General features: G+C 34.9%; 1 protein-coding gene across 2 annotated transcripts in view; it reads left to right on the top strand.

Annotated features, from left to right (window-relative positions):
- The window catches only part of tusc3 (tumor suppressor candidate 3), an 82,472-nt gene extending 61,808 nt beyond the window's left edge, over positions 1-20,664 (top strand). For both annotated transcript variants that reach the window (XM_058785785.1, XM_058785790.1), the window contains exons 7-10: positions 5,684-5,749; positions 7,155-7,227; positions 18,733-18,823; positions 20,528-20,664. In XM_058785785.1, the coding sequence (XP_058641768.1) occupies positions 5,684-5,749; positions 7,155-7,227; positions 18,733-18,823; positions 20,528-20,543 (246 nt within the window). In that variant the 3' untranslated portion in view covers positions 20,544-20,664. The remainder of the gene's footprint in view (positions 1-5,683; positions 5,750-7,154; positions 7,228-18,732; positions 18,824-20,527) is intronic.
- Positions 20,665-21,273: the final 609 nt, after the last annotated feature.

Genomic DNA, 21,273 nt, shown 5'->3' with positions numbered 1-21,273 from the left:
CTTGTTCCTCTCTACTCACACTTAGCCGCAGCTATTTTCCTGTCTAAGAAAAGGGAACACACAACGCTCAATTCATCAGATCAATTGGAAGGGCCGCAGAGAGTATTACGGTATTTTTCATTGCGACTATCGAGCACAACTGCAATTTGCAATTCGAATTTATGTCATTGCCCTAATGTGCTATGCATGTTCCTCTGGCTTTTTGAGTAAGAGCTTTGCATTGTTTCACAGATTGAAAGCGGCATTAAAATAAGCCATTCGAGTGGAAAATGAAGGGAATAAAAAAGAAAAGGGCAAAAAACAACCATGGTGATGAAATATGTGTTGTTTATTGGGAACAGTTGCTTGAGTCGTAGGGAAATGTTATGTCACTGATTATGAGAATTTGTTCTTTCATACTGGGAAGAGCACGATAAAAAGGCATCCATATTATTTGAGCTAGATAAAGAGCTTTTCAATAAGATAACTTCAAAGTGGGCTTGGATGAAATTCCATGCAAATCAAAGTGATTGCTGGGACAATATTGAACCACTATGCACAGGAAGACTCATGCAGCAGGTTGTCTTGAGGAGTTTCGCACAAATCCATTCTGATTTGAACATTCCACATGCAGAATTATCTGGAGTTCTTGATCAAGCTCCCTCTGCTTCTCAAGTTCTGATGCAATCATCTAAATGCAGCAGTTAATATCTAATTTGAGTTTCAAATGAGCTAATTTGTTTTAAATTTCAGTTCCTTATACCAAGTGTCAAAGACTTTGGTCCTTGCACGCTGAGTCCGAGATTTTCGTATGCGTTTTTTGTATTTTTCACATTCGTCATCCTTTCCTATCAAAATGCTTGCTACGGATGCGAAAGCGCAGAAAATGAAACCTGGTCCAATTTATTTTTATATGACGGACGAAAGTTTCGGAGGCAGTGTGTAAACGTGATTGACACAACGTGAGGTGGTATTTATTTTTCAACGTGCAAAAATTTCGTACTTCGTGTGCACTGTAAAAAATGATCTTGAAAAATGAAAAACTGTGAAAATGCTACAGTAAAAACCTGTTAAATGGTTAACAGTAAGTTCCTGTAAAATTTACAGGGAAAAAACGTAAACTGACGTTCCCAGAATTCCCTGCGTTGCATTTCAAATTGTTTGAATTTGATGTTTTTTCTTTGAAATAACTGTTTCTTCTTAGTTTTTTCTTATCAGTTATATTTATTAGGGTTGTATGTTACATCTAATGTTGTTAAATGAATGTTTATTGCATATTTCAGTTTAATGAGTCTCACCATGATGGTGTTTAGTGTTTGTGTGAATGACACTGTGCACCTTCTATATATGTTATTATTTAAAAGCTGCTTGTGATGGGCTTTGGTTCATCATGTGACTTTCTCATCACCACCTGCATTTGGTGGTTATCAGTGTATTTCAAAGGTACAAAACAGATTTCAGTACTGCAATAGGTTGCTATATTAACATTATATCAGTTAATAAAATAATGGTATTTAACTGTAAATTGAAGTTAAACCCGTAAAACCTAAAATGTTGTTTCCGTATTTTTTACGGTAGAATTCCGGCAACCACAGCTGCTGGTTTTTTCTCTGGATCAAATACAGTAGATGTTCATGTTAACTGCTCAGTCTGTATTAATAATAATAAAAAATAAGAGTAATTCAAAACACTAATACTATTATTATAATCAACTCTAGTTGTCCTTTTAACAAACTAGTCACACATGAGTATTCTGGGAAACACTCTTCTCAAGAACTCAGCGGAGGAAGATAAAGCAGAATGAAGTGCTGGCACTTCTTCATGCCTTTAACCACAAAAGTACGACTGCTGATTCATTCTCCTGATGGCACTACAGTCTGTTGTTCTCTGGAGGAAATTAGTGGCATTATTGAGAATCCAGTATACCATTAGACCGTTATTGAAGTGTCCCCAGGCATTTTGACTGAGTTTCTGCCTTTGAATTTCAAGGCTAAACATAATGACTCACTATAGAGTTTGTCAAATAATCCTTTATATACTGTATGTTGGGTTGTGTGTGTGTGTGTGTGTGTGTGTGTGTGTGTGAAGCCAAGAAAGTTTTTTGGGTGGTTCCTCCTTTATATTCTATTACATTTGATATTCTCAGCACATCTTTAATTGCTTCTCATTTGTTTCACACCACCAACATTGATGTATTTGTAGGCCAATGTGTCCTGACCTCATGCTTAAGTTATTCGCTCTGATTTTACCATTGAATAAAATCATTAGTTCTCTTAAAATAACTCGATATTAATTCATTTTACTTGTTCATTTTATTTGCAAGAGAAACTATATAAATGCCTCCGTCTTCTAGAGATAAGTCTGGTATTTTGTAGCTTGTTTTATTTCACTAATTGAACAGATGCTAAATTCAAAACGAGGGCAATCATATAATTGTATAGAATTGTTCACATTGGCAGGGTTTAAAATAACCTCCAAGGCCAGGACGTTCATTGAACAGACAGTTCGCTTTTTAAAGTGTAGGAGTTGAATTTTAGCATGAGTCAAAAATAATGTCTTTTGAATACAAATGCATGTAGGCGGCTGTAATGATCATATTCAGTCATGTATGCTCCTACACAAAGCACTAAATATGATGTTTGATGGTTCATTGGATGGTGACGTCAGTCTGACTGTAAAGTAGACATCTGTAACCCCAGTGCACTATTGGTACAATGGATCTGCTCTTCAGAGCATTGCCTCAAAGCCCAGAGCAGAAGTCAACTCTGAATAAATGAACAGTGTGATGAGGATATCTGCCCACGCAATGACACCAACACTTGTCCTCAAAACTACTGATTCTCTCACTTCGTTTACTACACCTCTTCATTCATTTCTCTGATTTTCTGTATTTAAACCTCTTTTGTTCACTCTATCAATTTATGTGTGATTTTAAATAAGACATTGTTTTATTGTTAGCATGGATTAAATGAACATACAAATGTAATATTCAAGTTCACCCAAAATATTCAGAAAATGTTCTCACTCTCAGACCATCCAAGATGTAGTTTGTTTATTCCTTGGAACAGATTTGGAGAAATTTACTTTATCATCAATGGATCCTCTGCAGTGAATGGGTGCCGTCAGAATGAGAGTCCAAACAGCTGATAAAAACATCACAATAATCCACAAGTCATCCAAAAGAATCCAGTCCATCAAATAACATCTTGTGAAGTTAAAAGCTTAATATTTGTAAGAAGCAAATCTGTCATCGAGGCAGTCTAACTTTGCTTCTGGCCAAAATGAGAGTCCATAATCCATTATAATGTTTCCTCCAGTGAAAAGGCCCATCACCTTTTGTCCTCTCACATTAATATCCACAGTATCCACTGTTTTTGCTTGTAAACTGTGCTTGATCTGTACATATTTTTCTCCTGATTCATACAAGACAAAACTTCTTCACTGGAGAAAGCAATATAATGAATAAAGGATGGATAGAGGTTTGTAGCTAAAAGCATCTTAATGATGGATTTGTTTATTACAAACACGAGTCTTTTCACTCCAAAAGATGTTAACTGATGGACTGGAGTCATGAGGATTACTAGTGGATTATTGTTTTGTTTTATCAGACTCTCATTCTGACGGCACCCATTCACAGCAGAGGATCCACTGGTGAGCAAGTGAAGTAATGGTACATTTCTCCAAATCTGTTCTGATGAAGAAACAAACTCATCTTGATCTTGGATGGCCGGAGGGTGAGTGCATTTTCAGTAAATATTAATTACTATTCAGACCCATTCCTTTAAGGCTATAAACTGATTGTTTAATTTAAATTTGAAATATATTAAATGCATAAAATATATTTAATATAACATTTAATATATTATATAACATAAATATATAAATGAAATAATAATTATAAATTATTGAATAATGAACGGATAAGTAAAAATGCTTGCAGGTGTTTTCGAAAGTAGCAAATGACTGTTTTTAAATTGCAAATGCCCAATGTCAGATACTTCAGTAGAATCCAGTTGTCTCTGTGTTAGTGCTGAAAGTGCTTCTAAATGGCGGTTTCTTTCATATGAAAATATGCAGCAGTATGGCTGTGTTTAAATGTTAGCAGATGCGTTAACCCAGAGGCGACAGGTGACATGACAGTGATAAATGCACTGGCCTATTTGCTCATATCTTCTTCTTAATGGCTCCCACCTTTCCACAATCCCCCCTTATCTTTCTATTTTTCTGTCTCTACAAGAATTGCTGCAAGTGACAACAGCTGCTGATGGCAGTGTTTAGTTCTTCAATACTTTATTGCTGCGTTCAAGTCGACTATTGACTTTTTTATTTAGTGTCACACTGAACATAAAAAGCATTCAATAGTTTGTCTTCAGTAGTGATTTCTACTCAAATCTATCATATCAAAGGTTTCTGTCAGATATATTTTGATCAAAGCATACATGAATGTATTCAGGCTTCATTCAAAATAATACAATTCAATGACATATTTCAGTGATAGTATCTAGGTGGTCCCTAGATAAGATTTTATGACTAAATAAAAAAAGATAGTGTACATTGTTATTAAAGAATGTATTCATCTTACCTTGAAATTAGTTTTTCAGACTATAAGTTAGTCTAATACGTTATTGCTTTTATAACATCGCTCTATACCCTCTATTAAAATATGTAACCTCAGTAGAAAGAGTGAATACTTTGTGTTTCTAAAGTTTTTATTTCTGAAGCTTTAGATTTTATACGTAAAAATGGTGGACTGGCTGAATATTTTTTTTTTTTTTTTTTTAGTTAAAAGAATGTTTTACCATTTCAAACTGTGTGATTTTTCTTTCCCGTCGAACACAAAATTATGTATTTAGACTTAAGTTTCAGTTTGTTCTTCAAACAAATCTATTTGCGTGACTTTAGAATAATCGCAGTGCATCACAGGGTTTCTTTTATGTTGTATAATACTTTATTTAATTTCGATGGAAAAAAGCAGCATGGACATTCTGCAAAATTTCTCCTTTTGTGTTTCACAGAAAATGAAGAAATTCCATAGAGTTTGGAATGACTCTAGGATGATGTTATTGATGATGAAACAATTAGTTCACCCAGTTTTTGGATTTTCTTTAAAGCAATTCACTGGCAGGTTGCATCTATCAAAATGTGAAGTCTGAGAAGTTTTAGAAAGCTTTAAAGCCTGCAAACTTCAGGTTTTCATTGAAGCTGCATCAACTCCGCACTGTTCCCACACATTCATCTATCACAGATGACTGAAGGTCTTGTTTACGCTATGTCTAGAGTGTTTTTTCTCCAGAGAGCAAGTGATGCCATTATGACTTGATGTGTTAGAGTGCTTCGGTGCTCTTTTCATTGACCCATTGAAGATCTTGTCACTTATTCTCAAGTTTTCTTTTGATTTTATCCTAGATTATTCCTTCATCTTCCCATGCATCTGCTTTGACCTTATGGATTTTTTCCTCGTCTTTTGGCTTTTCTATCTGACCTTTTCCCTTCTAAGAATCATGATTTTATTTACTTATTTGAGTCAGTGGTGGTGTGTGTGTGGTATGTGTTCATGCATTTGCAGTATGATCTAAACAATAAAGCACTGCTTATCATAGAGCCATAATATAGTAGTGATTCAGTGATACAGCTGTGTGAAAGCAGAACTTGAAAGGTCTACTGTCTGCTTGTTTGTCATCTTATTTTTTTCTGTCTTTTTCAGAGTTATATCCACGGCAGCAGTCAAGCACAGTTTGTGGCTGAATCTCACATTATTCTTCTGTTGAATATCCTTTCACATAAAACCTCTTTCTGCACAATGGACCTGTCACTTTGTTCTGTTAATGAAGTGAACCGTAAAAACCCACTAACTTCATACAGTTCTGTTTTAGTTCTGGTAACTTTTCAAAATGTAGGATGTGCCACTGTAAATTGTTGAACATTTCCCCAGCCTTTTCAGTGCAGGTAAATTTTATTTATGTTTGTTTTCTCTTTGATTAAATATGATGGATAAAAGTTAAGGGAAAAAATGCCAATCTTGTCAACAAATTTACTGATGAACCTTTTAGTTGACAAAAGTTTTATTTCTTGAATAAAAATGAAAATAATAATTAATAATTATTTTTATTTGCATGTAGTGCTGACAAAAACATAAGAACAGAAATATATTGTTATATTGTTAATACATACACCTACTGTTCAAAAGTTTGAGTTCGGTAAGATTTATTTATTTATTTAGAAAGAAAATAATTGTTCCACAAGGATGCATTAAATTAATAAAAAAATGAAAGTCAGTAAAGACACATAAATGCTATTTCAGATAAATGCTGTTATTTTCTGTTTATAAAAAATCATGAAAATATAATGTTACTGTTTCCAAATATATTATTATTATTATTATTTAAAGAATAAATTTACTTTTTAAAATAGAAAACATTTAAAATGTTATAGTGTTTCACAATATTACTGTGGTTTTTTTTTGTTGTTGTTTTTTAATTATCAAATGAATGCAGCCTTGGTTAAGCATAAGAGACTTCTTTCAAAAACATTACAAAGTCTTACTGCAACTTTTACATTTGTTTAGAATATATACATTTTGTCAACTAAAAATATAATTTTATGTCAAAAGGTGAGATAGTAGATCATTTGTGGTTATCAAAAATCCATCAAGGTGCTCCTGTCTGAAATCTTCTTACACATTTCTATGTTTATCCTTAGAAACTCTCAAATGCTCTACGCACACTTGCTCACCTGGCCATGTTGGGCATGTCCTCCCAAGTGTGTGAACTTCCCTTGTAATTACGTGGGTTTGTTGACTGTGCCTGATGGGTACAGAGTGAGCAGACAGACAGAGACCCTCTGCTGCCGTCTGGCTCAGCTGCTGGAGGAGAGGGGAGCTTCTGGCTTCTGGCAGATCACCTCATGTTTGTCTGTCTTCCTCTCGCCGACACCTAGCTTTCCCCCAGGCTAGAGGAGACCTCCCAGCTGAGTGAAGTGTGCTCAGAGTCGAAGAGTGTCTTGTTTCCATTGTGTTCAGAGTAATTGAAATTTCCAGTTGTGCTAAAGCTATGCTTTGCCAGACCGAGCAGTAATTTTACAGGTACTCTGTAAGCTTTGTATCAGGTCCTAGGTGTTTATTCTGCAAACCAGCCACATCCATGCTGCCAGTTCTTTCTTTGACTTCAATCTCAGATGCGGCCATCACCATGGGAATGGTCCTTCTGAATGAAGCCGCCACCTCTAAGGGAGACGTGGGCAAACGAAGGAGTGAGTTTGTTATATTTGTATTTCTTTCTCTCATATTATTACTCATGTTAGGGTTTTTACAAAAATCTTAACCTTTAGTAATGAAGCTCACAATACATGTATATCTAATTGAAGGAAGGACCATAACCATATCTAGGAACCTAGTATTTTAGAGACTGCTGTAATCTACTTGTAATTTCCCATATATATATATATATATATATATAACAGAGAAATATTACACTTTGCACATTGACAACAAGAACCATTATTAATAATTTAGCACCAGTAATAACTGATAAAAACTGAGCAACCGATCAGCATATTATAATTATTTCAAAATTATTGTTATATAGATATATTCTGATTTAGATTTTATTTTATTTATTTATTTGTTAATTTATTTTGTAGTTATATAATATGTGTATCATTTAAACTACCTTGAAAACTGTTTTTATTCCCATGCATTTATATTTGCTATTGGACTTTCTCAGTTAGACTTCTTATGACAAAACATAATGAGAATATTTTTATTACATTTGTAAAACATGTGATAATATAAGCAGAGTGAAGTAATTATAAACCATTAAAATATTTAATGTATAAGTTGTTGTTGTTATTATTATTATTAATGTGTGAAGAAAACAAAGAGATATCAAGGTAATCTATTTTAGTTTTTTTGCAGTATCACTTTTTTATTTATTTTTTGGGCTTTTATCAAATTATGCTAAAATGTTACTACAAGTGTAAAATTAACAAGACAGCGGAGTTTTATTCCAAAAAATAAAACAAATATTTTCCACTCCTGTCATTTCCAGCACAGAATATCAGTTGAGAATGTGGTAAAAATTACACTGAGAAGGAAATTATATGTACACTGTTGGACATCAAACAGGGGGCAGTCATGGCCTAATGGACAGAGAGTCGGACTTGTAACCCAAAGGTCACGGGTTCGAGTCTCGAGCTCTCTCCACCCGCAATACCACGACTGAAGTGAGACCCTTGAGCAAGACACTGAACCCCCAACTGCTCCCCGGGCGCAGCAGCATAAATGGCTGGCCACTGCTCCGTGTGTGTGTGTTCACTGCTGTGTGTGTGCACTTGGTTGGGTTAAATGCAGAGTACAAATTCTGAGCATGGGTCACCATACTTGGCCATACATCACATCCTTTCCTTTCCTTAACTTAAACAAACTAGTGAGTGTGTGAACAGTGTTTTTAAGAGAGTTTGTTTTCTTAAAGTCCATAAAAGCGCACAGTTAAATAAACACCCAGTAAAAGGCCTTCCACCCACAACCATAGCTTTGAGTCTTCCAAGGGCAAGCACCACTCGCACAGTGTAAAAAATCTAGTTTCTTTCTATGACTCTGTCAAAAAGAGCATTTTGAATATGCTGAAAAGGCTTCAATTAGATGTATTTTTTCATAGTCATGGTTTCAGTATTCTTTAAGAGGCATAAAAGCATCAAAAGCAGCATACTTTTCCCTTTTTGCATATTGATATTGTGTGTTTTATTGTGTTGTGTTTTCAAGTGTGTTTGGCTGCTGATAACTCTGAGCATGAGTATGTGTTTTGCATACAGTATGTGTGTGTGGCCTGGTATCACCTCCTGCTTGAGTCTCTGTCCCACTTACAAGTTTGCGTTACATGACTGTCTTTTTTCTTTTTTTTTCATCTGAGCTTCTCACATCAAACTCGTTCCTTTTCCCCCTACTGAAGTGCTTCTCAGGGGTTCCCATAAAGACCAGCATCGCTTCCAGACTCTGATAGATGAATAGCTTTCCATGTATTATCACTGCATTAGCTGTGGAGACCACTTAATGTGATGGCCTCCATCCCACCTCCAAAGAGTCATCCCCAGCTTTGATATGCTAATGGAATGAATTATGGGTAATATGTAAATGCTGAGTTATGTAAATGATGAGTTATTTTTGGCTTGGTTTCAAACTAACCTCCATGACAAACAAGGGGAGTGCTTTTTGTTTCTGATTTTAGACTGCTCAGAAAAAGACGCGAGCTCTTTATGCAGTACGCTGGGAGACAAATGCTTGTAATTACTGTATGTGTGTGTCAGCATAAGTGTATAATTGTGGTAATTGCAATTTGTGTTTGTGTGGGTGATCGTGTGTAAGGCAGGAGTTTCAGCAGTCATGAATACGTAGCTCCATTTAAATGTGGTGCACACATTGTTTTTAACCCTACTTGTGTTATTAACTCCTGCTAAATACCACTCAAAATACACAGGCCAGTTTTAATTGAGCTGGAAATGGATGTAATGCTGATTTAGAATTAATCTGTTTGTTGAACAGAATTACCTAATTGAACCTATGCAAATTGTGAATATAATTATATCTTGGTGTTTATTCTTTTTATGAAAACAATATTATTCTCATAGGTTTTAATTGCCACTATATATAAGTACTTTACAGTAAGTTTGTACACCTAAAAAAAATGGTGTAGGATTGCTAGTAAATTTCACAACTAATTACAATGAAACAGTACGTAACATTGAATTTAACATGTAAAATAAAATTAGTTTAGTTTCAGAACCAAAGTTTCCTTTAACATCTTTTTCTCAAAACTCATTTTTAGATTACATGTGCCATTTAGTTTTTAAATACTGTATTGTATGCTTTTTTGAAAGAACATTAGTTTGAAAATCTTTTTGAGAGTAAGTTTGAAAACAAGGTTGATGGCATTGTAACATTTATCTGCATAATGAATTGTGATTTTGTTTTTTTGTTTTTCGAACTATAAATCTTGTCGATTCATATCTGTTGATCTTGATAATAGCAGTCAATCTTAAAATATAATTTTTAAATTACTATTTATGTTGGCGTAATCAAATTAAAATCTAGCTGACTGTAGTTTGTTACAATAGTGTGCAATATATAAAACATATACATATTAAATGTACAGTGCCCTCCAAAAGTATTGGAACTGTGAAGACAAAATTGTTCTGTTGGCTGTGGAGTCAAGACATTTGCAAATATGATGAAAAGATGAATATGAGACAAAACTACAGAATGTCACATTTTATTAGCTGTTTCAACACATACATGTTTTACCAAATAAAAAGAACAGCACTTTTAGAGTTCATCCCACTCATTGATGTGAGCATACGTATTGGGACAGTTGAACATAAGGCAGATATAAAAGATTAAAAGCTATTATTTAGTTGCAGATCCCTTGCGCACAATCACAGCAGTGAGTCTGTGACCCATAGACATCACCAGACTCTTGGTCTCATCCTTTGAAATGCTTTTCCCAGCCTTTAATGCAGCCAATTCCAAGTGTTGCTTGTTTTGGGGAGTTTCTGCCTTTACTCTCCTCTTCAGCTGCTGAAATTCATGTTCAATCGGATTTAAATCTGGAGACTGACTTGAGCAATCTAAGACTTTCCATTTCTTTGCCCTTATAAATTCCTTGACTGAACTGGCAGGGTGTTTTAGGTCATTGTCCTGATGCAATATGAAGCACTTCCCAATGAATCTGGTGGCATTTTCTTGAATATTGGTAGGCAAGATGGTTTTGTACTCTTCCAAATTCATTCTGCTACTGTCATCATACATTAAGTCATCAGTAAAGTTGAGAGGGCCTGTTCCAGAGGCAGCCATGCATGCCCATGCCGTGACACCACCTCCACCATGCTTTACAGATGAAGCTGTATGCTTGGGATCATTTGCATTTCCATTTTTTTTCTCCACATTTTTGCTTTCCCATCACTTAGATAAAGGTTCATCTTTGTCTCATCGGTCCATAAACACAGTTCCAAAACTCTTCTGGCTTACCTTTGTGCTTTTTTGCAAACTCTAATCTTGCCTTTTCTATTTTTGTTTATTTTTGTCTTGCTGTGTAGCCTCTGTTATTCTGTCAAAGTCTCCTGAGGACAGTAAATTGTTAGAGCATCACCCCAGCTTTCTGGAAGTTGTTGGTGATTTTACAGACACATCTTTTAGGGTTCATTTTCACAGCTTTTATGATTTGTCTGTCATCAACTACTGTTGTTTTCTCAGCCGATCAGGTAGTTGTTGGTTGCTGGTGGTTTCTAAACTCTTGATTTCTCCATGCCCTTTGTTTTTGCTATAGCTCTAACTGACTTCCTCCTTTTCTTTTAGCATCCAAATTGCTTGCTTTTCTCTCAAAGTCAGCTCCCTCATCTTCATCCTGGTTTGTGTGTGTCATCATTGAATGCAAGATTCAGAATGCAGAAGTAATGGATATAACTGATACGACATATTCCCTGCTTTTAATATCTGAACAATTAATGCAACAGGACACACTTAGAAAGACATCAGATAGAGGGATGAAACTCTAAAAGTGCTGAACTTCTTAGCTGGTAAAACATGTTATGTGTTGAATCACCCAATAATAAAATGTGACATTCTGTAGTTCTGTCTCATATTCATCTTTTAATCATATTTGTAAATGTCTTGACTCCACAGCCGACAGAGCAATTTTGTATTTACTGTTCCAATACTTTTTTTAGGGCACTGTATATTTAATAAATTTGGTTTGTAATTCCCTTTGAACCTTTTTTTCAAACAGCTGTAGTGGATATTTGGATTGCATTATTGAATAGTTGTGAATCAGATCATTCTGAATATGCAAAAAAAAAAAAAAAAAAAGCTTATAAAAAGTATCAAAACCCAGTGAATCATGAATCAATTTGATTGACAACCCAAAAATTCACAGTCCTAATCTATAGCTGTCTTTATACTCCAAAGATGGTGTCACATTATGTGATTTTAATGCATTAGCAATGTTTAAAGCAGATCTGATGTGGCATTTCATTTATACAGAACCAAAGCCTAAATCCTACAGTAAGCTCTGTTATTTCCTCCAGGAAATGCAAATCTAGAGTTTCACAGTAAGATGTGTTTTATATAAGATTAGGCTTGATCTAGACAGGTGGATGTTTTAAAATGATTCATATCCTTCATAAAGCTCACATTAGCGGGTGTTTTAGCGACACACACCTTCTTGACTTCCTCTCTCCAGAGGTTGTGTCTCACATTTTCCCCTATGCCACCCAAATTTGCTGCGGCCATCATCCGCGACACCAGGGCCGTGGCTCTGGGGTCAGAGGTCATATTAGCGCAGCGGATAATTAAACCGGTGGTGGCACCTCGTCTCCCCAGCACTGGGCTTTTCCTACACCTGTCACTATTAATTGACCATTATGCATATATGAATCTACATTATTATAATCTCATCAGTCAGTCTCAGAAACGTTCGGTGTGGCGAGAGGTCATTTTACAAAGAAAGAGACTGAAGGATGAATAGATTATGCGTAGAGAGAGGGGGAAGAGAGCAGGTTTGCATGCCCATCTTGAAGCGCTTCCCTTGAGGTATGAGAGGAGGAGGAAGACCCTGCAGCTGAGGCAGATGTTTGCTCTGTAGGCATTGCTGGCTGACCCTCAATCAGCCACTGGAGGTACATGACGGGCACACTGACTAATTTATGTGATGGGATTAAAGTAATAAGTTCTGACTGATGAGAAACGTGCGTGTGTGTCATGCATAGGCATGTGTATATATGCTTGTGCTTTTGAGCGCATGTCACAGAGATGAACTTACTCATAAGGATATGGTGTCTGAATTAATCTGTTCGCTTCTGTCTTGTACTTTATTTATGTTTGGGTTGGCCTTACCTTTGTTATGCCATGTCTTATGTTCTATTGGAGTAAACTATGGGTTTCAGGTTCACTAGACAAATAAATATCCCTAATATATATATATATTTTTTTTTATCAATCTACACTAGATATAAGCACACTGTAATACAGCAAAACTAGTTCTGTGTGTGTGTGTATATATATATATATATAGTGAAGAGTTCAGATGCAAAAGCCTCTAAGTGCTGTCTGAAATTCTCATTTAAAATAAGCATTTTTATCAGGCTCTTATGTTTAGGTTCAGTAAATGTATTCTAATGACAATGTATAGGTCCTTTTCTATGCAATTAAAGTGAAATAACTAACCATAAAAAATATAGCAGTCTGATAAAAATGCTCATTTTAGAAGAAAATTTCAGATGGCACTTTTTCCATCTGAACTCTTCTTATATATCATTTTTTTCCTCATAATTAATAACGATGTCTATACTAAATGATGTCTATACTGTATACAGGTGTTAATTAACTGCTATGCCTAAATAGACTACAGAGAGAGAGAGAGACACAAAGAAAAAGAATTTATAATAGAAAAAGAAATTATTTATTTAAGTGTCTTTACTGGCACTTTTGAGCTATATATTTCATACTTGCTAAATAAAAGTATTAATTAAAAAACAAATAAATAATTAAAAAGGTACTCACATTTCAGCAGTAGTATATATTTTTTTAATGATTTTGCTGCATAGCTCATTTGCATGTGAAAATATGAAAATCCTGTATGTTCACTAGAAGTTTGCCACAGGGGATTGTCTGAAAAAAGTTTTAAAGTACTATTTTTGCAGTTCTAAAACAGCCTATATGACTATATTATTTATAAATAAAATGAAAATATATTTATACCAATGCATTTTCATTGAAAATACAGTAAGATACAAAATATCCCAATTTACCATTGCTGAAGTCTACCCTAGCTTAAACCTAACTGGTTCTTGGTTAGTAAACATTTTGTGGGATGCACAGCCTCACCATCTTAGCATCATTGGTCACTTCCAGAACAGACACTGTGTCAGGTGTCATCCAGAAACTATTATGTGAGACAAAGTAGTATTTTTTATTATTTTTTTCCCCTACTATGTACAGTAGATGTTTTAATAAATCTTACTATTTATGCCTCTACAAAAGCATTTGCTGATGGTAAATGTGTTTGTGACTTGAGATATTTAAAGGACAAACAGCTTGTATGCAGGTCCTTACCTATCAGAAAAAGAAATGCTGTTTGTTTGCACCAGTCATAACAATACACTGTAAAATGCTTGAGTAATGCAACACTGTGTGAGACTATAATAGATATTGACTTTTTTTTCCAACAGGGTTAGAGAAGTCGACCTATAAGCAGAAAAATCCTATCCACTGCCTTCCAACAACTAAATTGAGTGTCTGTTTTTGTTTTGTCCAGTACACAAAATACTCAATCACTGAAAGAACTACTATAATTAAACTAATATTCCAGGTTAAATACAATTTAAGTGTGTAATTGCAGAAATAATGATTATTTCCAAGCAGCTCCCCCATCTATCATTGGTCAGATAAACAGATAGCCCCACTCAAAACTCACACCATTGGTTCAAACTGCAGATGGCAATTATTCACAAAAGACTAAGAAGCAACCACTGTCTGCCACATACTTTAAAGTGCATTTCTGTCAACAACTTACAGTTTACAACTTAAGGAGCCAATATTATTGAGCCAACATTATTTTCTTTCATGCTACAGATGCTGTCGCTAGAATTTAACTTGGAATATTCTTTAACATACATTCATAAAGAATATTAATACATTTGGGACACACAGTTTAGAGTGAATAGCCCATTATATGGCATTAAACGCATTTGTACAGAAAGCAGATGGAGTCTCTTATTAGGCTTATCATCATAAAAATTATATTTAATGCATAGCCAAAGGCAAACTATTGTATGCTGTGCCATTAGGAAGAAAATAAACCACTCACTAGTAAAAACTAGTGCAAAAGCTAGCGAAGAGTGACAATCAAAATGTTTTGCAACACAGAAGTAATGAATGATTAGTCCAATAGGCAGATGTGTATTAAAAGGGTAAAAACAAGGTAAAAGGATTTGCTTTGAAACTGTTCACAACAGGAGGCCTATCTGCTGGATTTGCAGCAGATAGGTGGTCCAGATGTTTGGTATGTGTTAATAAAAAAGCTGCAGTGTAATAAACTGCATGTTATGATGATAAATAAGGATCATATACCTCAACAACTAAAACTCAGTGTACACATGCAAATAGTATTTTTCATGGAGTGTTAATTTATACCAGTGGTCACCAACCTTTTTAAACCCAAGATCATTGACCTTGGCCTTTATGAAAGACGAGATCTACCTTTTGATGAACTGATAGATAAAGACAGCCCAGATTGGACTTCCAGTATGAGGCCTTTTATTTAGTGTTTTAATTAGTGATGCACAGTTCATCCAAAAATTTAAATTCTATCACCATTTAGGCCCTGTTTACACTAGTGCGTTTTTGTTTTAAAACGCATAACTTTTGCTACGGTTACGCCTATCGTTTACACTACTCCGGCATTTTCGAGGTTGAAAACGTAGACTTTCAAAAACGCTACAGACCCCGTTTTAGTTTGAAAACTCCGGGGTAGCGTTTCAGTGTAAACGGACCAAAACGGAGACTTTTGAAAACGATGGCGTGGCTGCCCTCATTCTCTCTGCATATCCTTGATGACCGTGTAAACAATAACATCATGCTCATTGTTGTACCCATATGTATGGGTAAATTCCCCATTCGACCACTCCAAGCATGCAGATGAGTCCGCCATCTAAATAATAGGGAATCTACCTATACATATCTACGGTTGTACCTGCATGAATGGTCACGTAACATGCGTTTTCGGTTGTGTAGTGTACACGGAGATCGTTTCTGAAACGCAGCGGAAACACCAGTGTAAACGGGGATTGTTTTCATTCTAAAACGCCATTTTAAAACGAAACCTCACTAGTGTAAACGGGGCCTTACTCACCGTTATGTCATTCCAAACCTGTGTGACTTGGAACCCATTAGATATTTTGGAGTCTAAACCAACCCATTGACTTTCATTGTATGGCCCAAAAACCAAACTTTTATCAGTAAGTACATTTTCAAGGCTGCAAAATAAACCTCTGGTGACTTAAAATGTTAATTGCTACTATGCAGAATAAGAATACTTGCACAGTGAGTGGTTGATCAAACCCAGCGGTCGTCATGGAAACACACTGACTCGAAGCATTTAAAATAGGAAGATGCTAAATGAAGACTGTCAGAGTAGCGATGCTTTAGTTTCAAACCCCACTTCCCCCTGCCGAAACATTTACGGCAAGCTGCTCCATGCAGTTGTAGGAAAGTCAGCCAAATGTGATTGCACCAGTGCGCGTTATTCCACAACATCACATTAGTTACCCTGCAACACAGACGACCCTGAAAGGAAATGTTTAGCAGCTTTTAAATGTCACATCTTAGTTAGTCATGTTCGTCATTTTTGTACAATGCAGAGTCCTTTTGCGGCCACTACCACGTGTCTTCTGGGAAGGCTTGTGTAACGTGTCAGGGAAATGGTAATAGGCTCGAGAACATCAAGGTCTCAGAGTAAACGTTGTTGCATGAAGCCTTGAAAACAAGTCTTCGGGGAAGTTCAGTAGATACTGAAACTTTAAATTAAAAGCTCAGTGTGTGTGTATTCTGAGGGTGTGATCCCAGGATAAGAGGGTGTTTCTGGATGACTAATCTGGAGAGGAACAGTGCTGGCGGTGTGGTGTAATTGGAGGTGCCCCTCTTTTGAGGAGGTTAACACACTTTGATTAAGCTCTGATTAGCTTCTCATTCAGCTAAACAGCAGCTGCCACTGCCTCATTCTTTAATATGTTTACTACTTACACACTGATTTCTCCCACGCACACGCACACACACACTGCCTTTTGGAAAACCATATTGTGCTTTTAAAGAACCCAGAACTTTCTTCTCTATACCCAGAACAAAATATCTACAAAATAATGTAAACACCTGGGAAATAATTTAAGGTGTTTTAACACCATTTGCCTTTTAATACAGGTTCTTAGAATATACAACTTCTGAATAGTCTCTAGTTAAACGTTGTCTAGCAGAACATCTGCCAATTGCATTAGAGATGTTGGAGGAGGGAATATGCGTCTTACTCTTCTCTCCAAAAATGTCCATGGTGGTTTGATCAAATTTAAATCGGGTGATTTATCTGGCCCGTTTATCTTGGTGCTACAACTGTTCAGGTTTTACAATCATGAGACCATCTTTTTTGCATTGGTGTCTGACTCTGACAAGTCACTCATTTCCCCCATAGTTTGTAGGCAAAACAATGAATCTTACAAATTTTAAGATCTCTCGGTGCAAGTTTCTTTCGGTTGAAATAGCCCAGACATGCATTTTAGTCTCGGACTAGGTTTAAACCTTGTCTATGAGACTGGGGCATAGACAAAAAATAAAAAATAAAAAAATAAGGTAACGCTTTAGCTTAGGGAACATTATTCATTTTTAACCAGTTGCTTGTTAGCATTCATTGCTAGTATATTGGCTGTTTATTAGTACTTATAAAGCACATATTAATGCCTTATTCTGCATGACCATATTCTAGATCTGTTAATCCTACCTCATACCTAAGCTTAACAACTACCTTGCAAACTATTAATAAGCAGCAAATTGGGAGTTTATTGAGGGAAAACCCTTAGTTAATAGTTAGTGTTCCAAAAATAAGTTACCAAAAATAAATCGCAACACTTTTTTTTTCTTCATATTAACCCAGTAATAATGGGTGTTCACACTATTTTGTCCAACCTATGTATATTATAACACTGAGAACTATTTAGCCACCTCAAAAACTTAATACAAACATTTTTTGATGAGATGGTTCTTTAATGTGCTGCAATCACCAGAATCTCGTCTGAATGTTTACTAACAGTATATCGCTGCTTACATATTCCGAAGGTCTTTCTACCCCATAACTGAAGAACGAAAAAGAACTTTGCCAAGAACTTTTGATTTATATCAGGGCCTTGGGAGTAAAGGATCAATAAGTTTTCCATTTGCAAGTTTTTTTTTTTTTTCTTCACTATTTGAAATCTTGTAAAAACATCTTGTAATATCTTCTTCATATAAGCAGCTCGTCAAATGCTAGCTTTGATGTTTGAAAATTTTAAATAGATTTGTTGAGTTTCAATGGATCTAGAAAATAAAACATATGCAATGTCAATTCAATTTTATGAACTTGATAAATGTTAATTGTAGGTTATCATTTTACAACCAGATGTTGAAGAACATGACTTACTGCCCAATCAGAGTTTTTCACCACAATCATTAAAGATTGCATTTGTCATAGCAGTGCATAAATGAAAGTGATTTTACATATGCATGCTAAATCCAGCAAATTCTCTGGGAGCATGCAGTATTATAGATGATTTATTTTATTTATCTTGATGAAATCAGCTGTTTTCTTCTCTCTCTCTCTCTCTCTCCTCAATAATGCAGTGTGTATGGCTTCATTGACTAATCTTTAAAATCACCTTATAATGTGATTCAGCAGGTTATCAAATTTTGGGCACTATCTCATCTGAGGGACAAAGCAGCTTACTCAGCATGTTTTATAAGCATTTAAGTAGCGATTATTGTTTCATTCATTAGTAATGGCTTAATTTAAGATGGCTGTTTGGGATTAGCTCTTAGATCAAAGTTCATGAAAAGCGATTTTCACCAACGGCTTAATCCCATTATAGAATACCATTGCAGCATACTAATTAAGTTTCATCAATGTAAGCATTATTCAGCTCATTAAGAGAGTGACACTCACTGTGCTTTTGTTTTTTCTGTTTTTACAGTTATCTGTCTTGTTGGACTTGGTTTAGTGGTGTTCTTCTTTAGCTTTCTTCTGTCCATCTTCAGATCAAAATATCATGGTTATCCTTACAGGTAAGATTTACCTTTAAGGTAAGATCTATTACTGTTAAAACTCACTCTTGTTGTGCTTAAGTATTTGTTCTTGTAATATAATTTTAAGCTAGATTTTAATGTATTACTTGACTTTTACAGCAGTATTTTAGTTTTAATTGAAATTATGCTAAATTAACAGTAACTGTTTATTACCTTTGTTGTCCCCAAAAAAAAAAAAAAAAAAAAGTTTACAATACCTAACTAATACCTAACTAATTGAAAGTTTACCAGACAAAACCTGAGCACGGAATTAAACAATTAAAGGTTAAGCTAGTAAAAGGTATATGACCCGCTTCATATACGCACCCTGAGTTATTGTATCTATTTACAAAGTATTGTTTAAATGGAGCATACTTCAAGATTAATTACATCAGTGATAAACTACACTGTAAAAAAAAAAAAAAAGTTGAGCCAACTTAAAATTGCTCAATAAGTTTGCTCAACTTGTTTTTGTGGGAGATTCTCAAATTTTTGTTGTATAAACTTAAAACGACAAGTTGAGAACTCAAAAATCTGCTTAAGTTGGTTGCCTTAAAATTTTAAGTTGGCTTTTATTAGAATAACTTTTTAACAAACTACAAGATGAACATTCACACATTTAAACTGTTGCTGATCCCGTAGACATTACTTAAGTGTATTTCTGTAAACAGCACAATTTTGTGTAAGGTAAAAGTGTGTTACTATTATTGCTATGGTAATATGGAACAGCAGAGATAATGATTTTGATTAAGCAATTTGAATCATTTGATTCCATCTGTAAAAAAAGATTGGTTCAGATTCACTCACTGATTCGTTCATTGACTTGCTCATCGATTTGTTCGATGATTAATATTTCAGTTATAATCAATAACCAATTTCGATCACAACCACAACCAATTTATTTAATTTTTAAAACTTGTGTGTGTGTGTGTGTATGTATGTATAAAATACAAAAAAAATTTGGTTTATATATTAAATATTTATTTATTATATAAATTATGTGAATATAAATATATACATGTAAATACATGTGAATATTTTCAAAATATATACTGCATGTGTGTGTATTTATATATACATAATATATGTTTGTGTACTGTGTATATTTATTATGTAAACAAAAACTATTTTGGATGTGATTAATCGCGATTAATCGTTTGACAGCACTAATATATATTTACCAAGAAATTTAACAGATAGTGTTTAAGCATCATGATACCCCCAAAAATTACAACAAATCAAAATTCAATTATTATTATTTTAAGTTAACTTAGTTTGTGAAGCAAGTCGAATCAAGGATATGTTGCTGTATAGTCAGTGTTTGGAGAAAAAAAAGCAATCAAAGTCTTCACAAGTTTCACTGAATGAAAAATGAGTCAGTGAATGGAAGTAAACAAGAATGTTTTGTTTACATAACAGATTCTTTTAAAAGCACTGAAATGTATTCTGTATAACTGGAACATTCCTTTTACTTGATGTAGTGTTCATGTACATCAGCCTAGGCAGAATACTAGCTAATGAATCAAATAAAATGCATTTAAATGTATAGCAACTATGGTTGTTGGTAATTGTAGAGACTCCCAATGAATGACCATTTTTAGTCTCAAGAAATCTTCTCATAATGATTAGATGATGATTTCACTTCCAGTCAGCGAACATTTCATCCTTGACACTCTTCTCTTTTTCCTTCTCACTATTTTTCAGCTTCCTGATTAAATAAGATCATGTCGTGGAAGAAAAAAGCTGCCATTCTTCTCGGGCTTCGTATATGAATTCAACTACAGCTTGACTGTAATGCACTGCATGTGTGACCTAAGATAAATAAACTAAACTATTACTCACTGCGTGCTCTGTCTGTGAGCGTGTGTGCATCAATTGAAGTCAAATGAAATGTGTTCTTGCTTATATGACCAATTTTCATTTTTAATTGCAAATTGAGGATTGTATCCTGAAGTTTTTGTGGGGAGAGAAGCGTTCGTGAGAGTGTGCGTGCATGCGTTCATCTGTGTGTGTGTGTGTGTGTGTGTGTGTGTGGGGCTTTTATTTGTTATTGCCGTTTATGATACCTCTCTTGAGGCCGTTGTGCGCGCCTCAGCAGATTGTGTCCTCTTTTTGTCCCCTTCAGTCTTTTTTTTTTTCTCCTTATCACTCGCTTTCTTTTCTCTCTCTCTCTTTCTCTCTCCCTCTCTCAAAATCTGTGAAAGAATATTCAAATATTAGATTTTTTCTCCTTTTATTTTGGGTAGGTCGTGAAAGGGGTTTATAATCTTCTTTATTAAAACCAACTCAGCTACCACCGATCCAATTAAATTCGTTCCAATATAAGAACTAACATATTTATTTAACTTCAAACAAGAGAACTGGGTGATAACGTCCATGACATTTTTCTTGGAAGCAAAGATTTCCTTAAAGGATGTAATCTAAATTAGCTGTCATCATAGACAATAATG

The sequence above is a fragment of the Onychostoma macrolepis genome, chromosome 01 (assembly GCF_012432095.1).
Source record: "Onychostoma macrolepis isolate SWU-2019 chromosome 01, ASM1243209v1, whole genome shotgun sequence".
Lineage (NCBI taxonomy): Eukaryota > Metazoa > Chordata > Actinopteri > Cypriniformes > Cyprinidae > Onychostoma > Onychostoma macrolepis.
The sequence above is the reverse complement of the archived record's forward strand: the minus strand, read 5'-3'. Positions and strand labels throughout refer to the sequence as shown.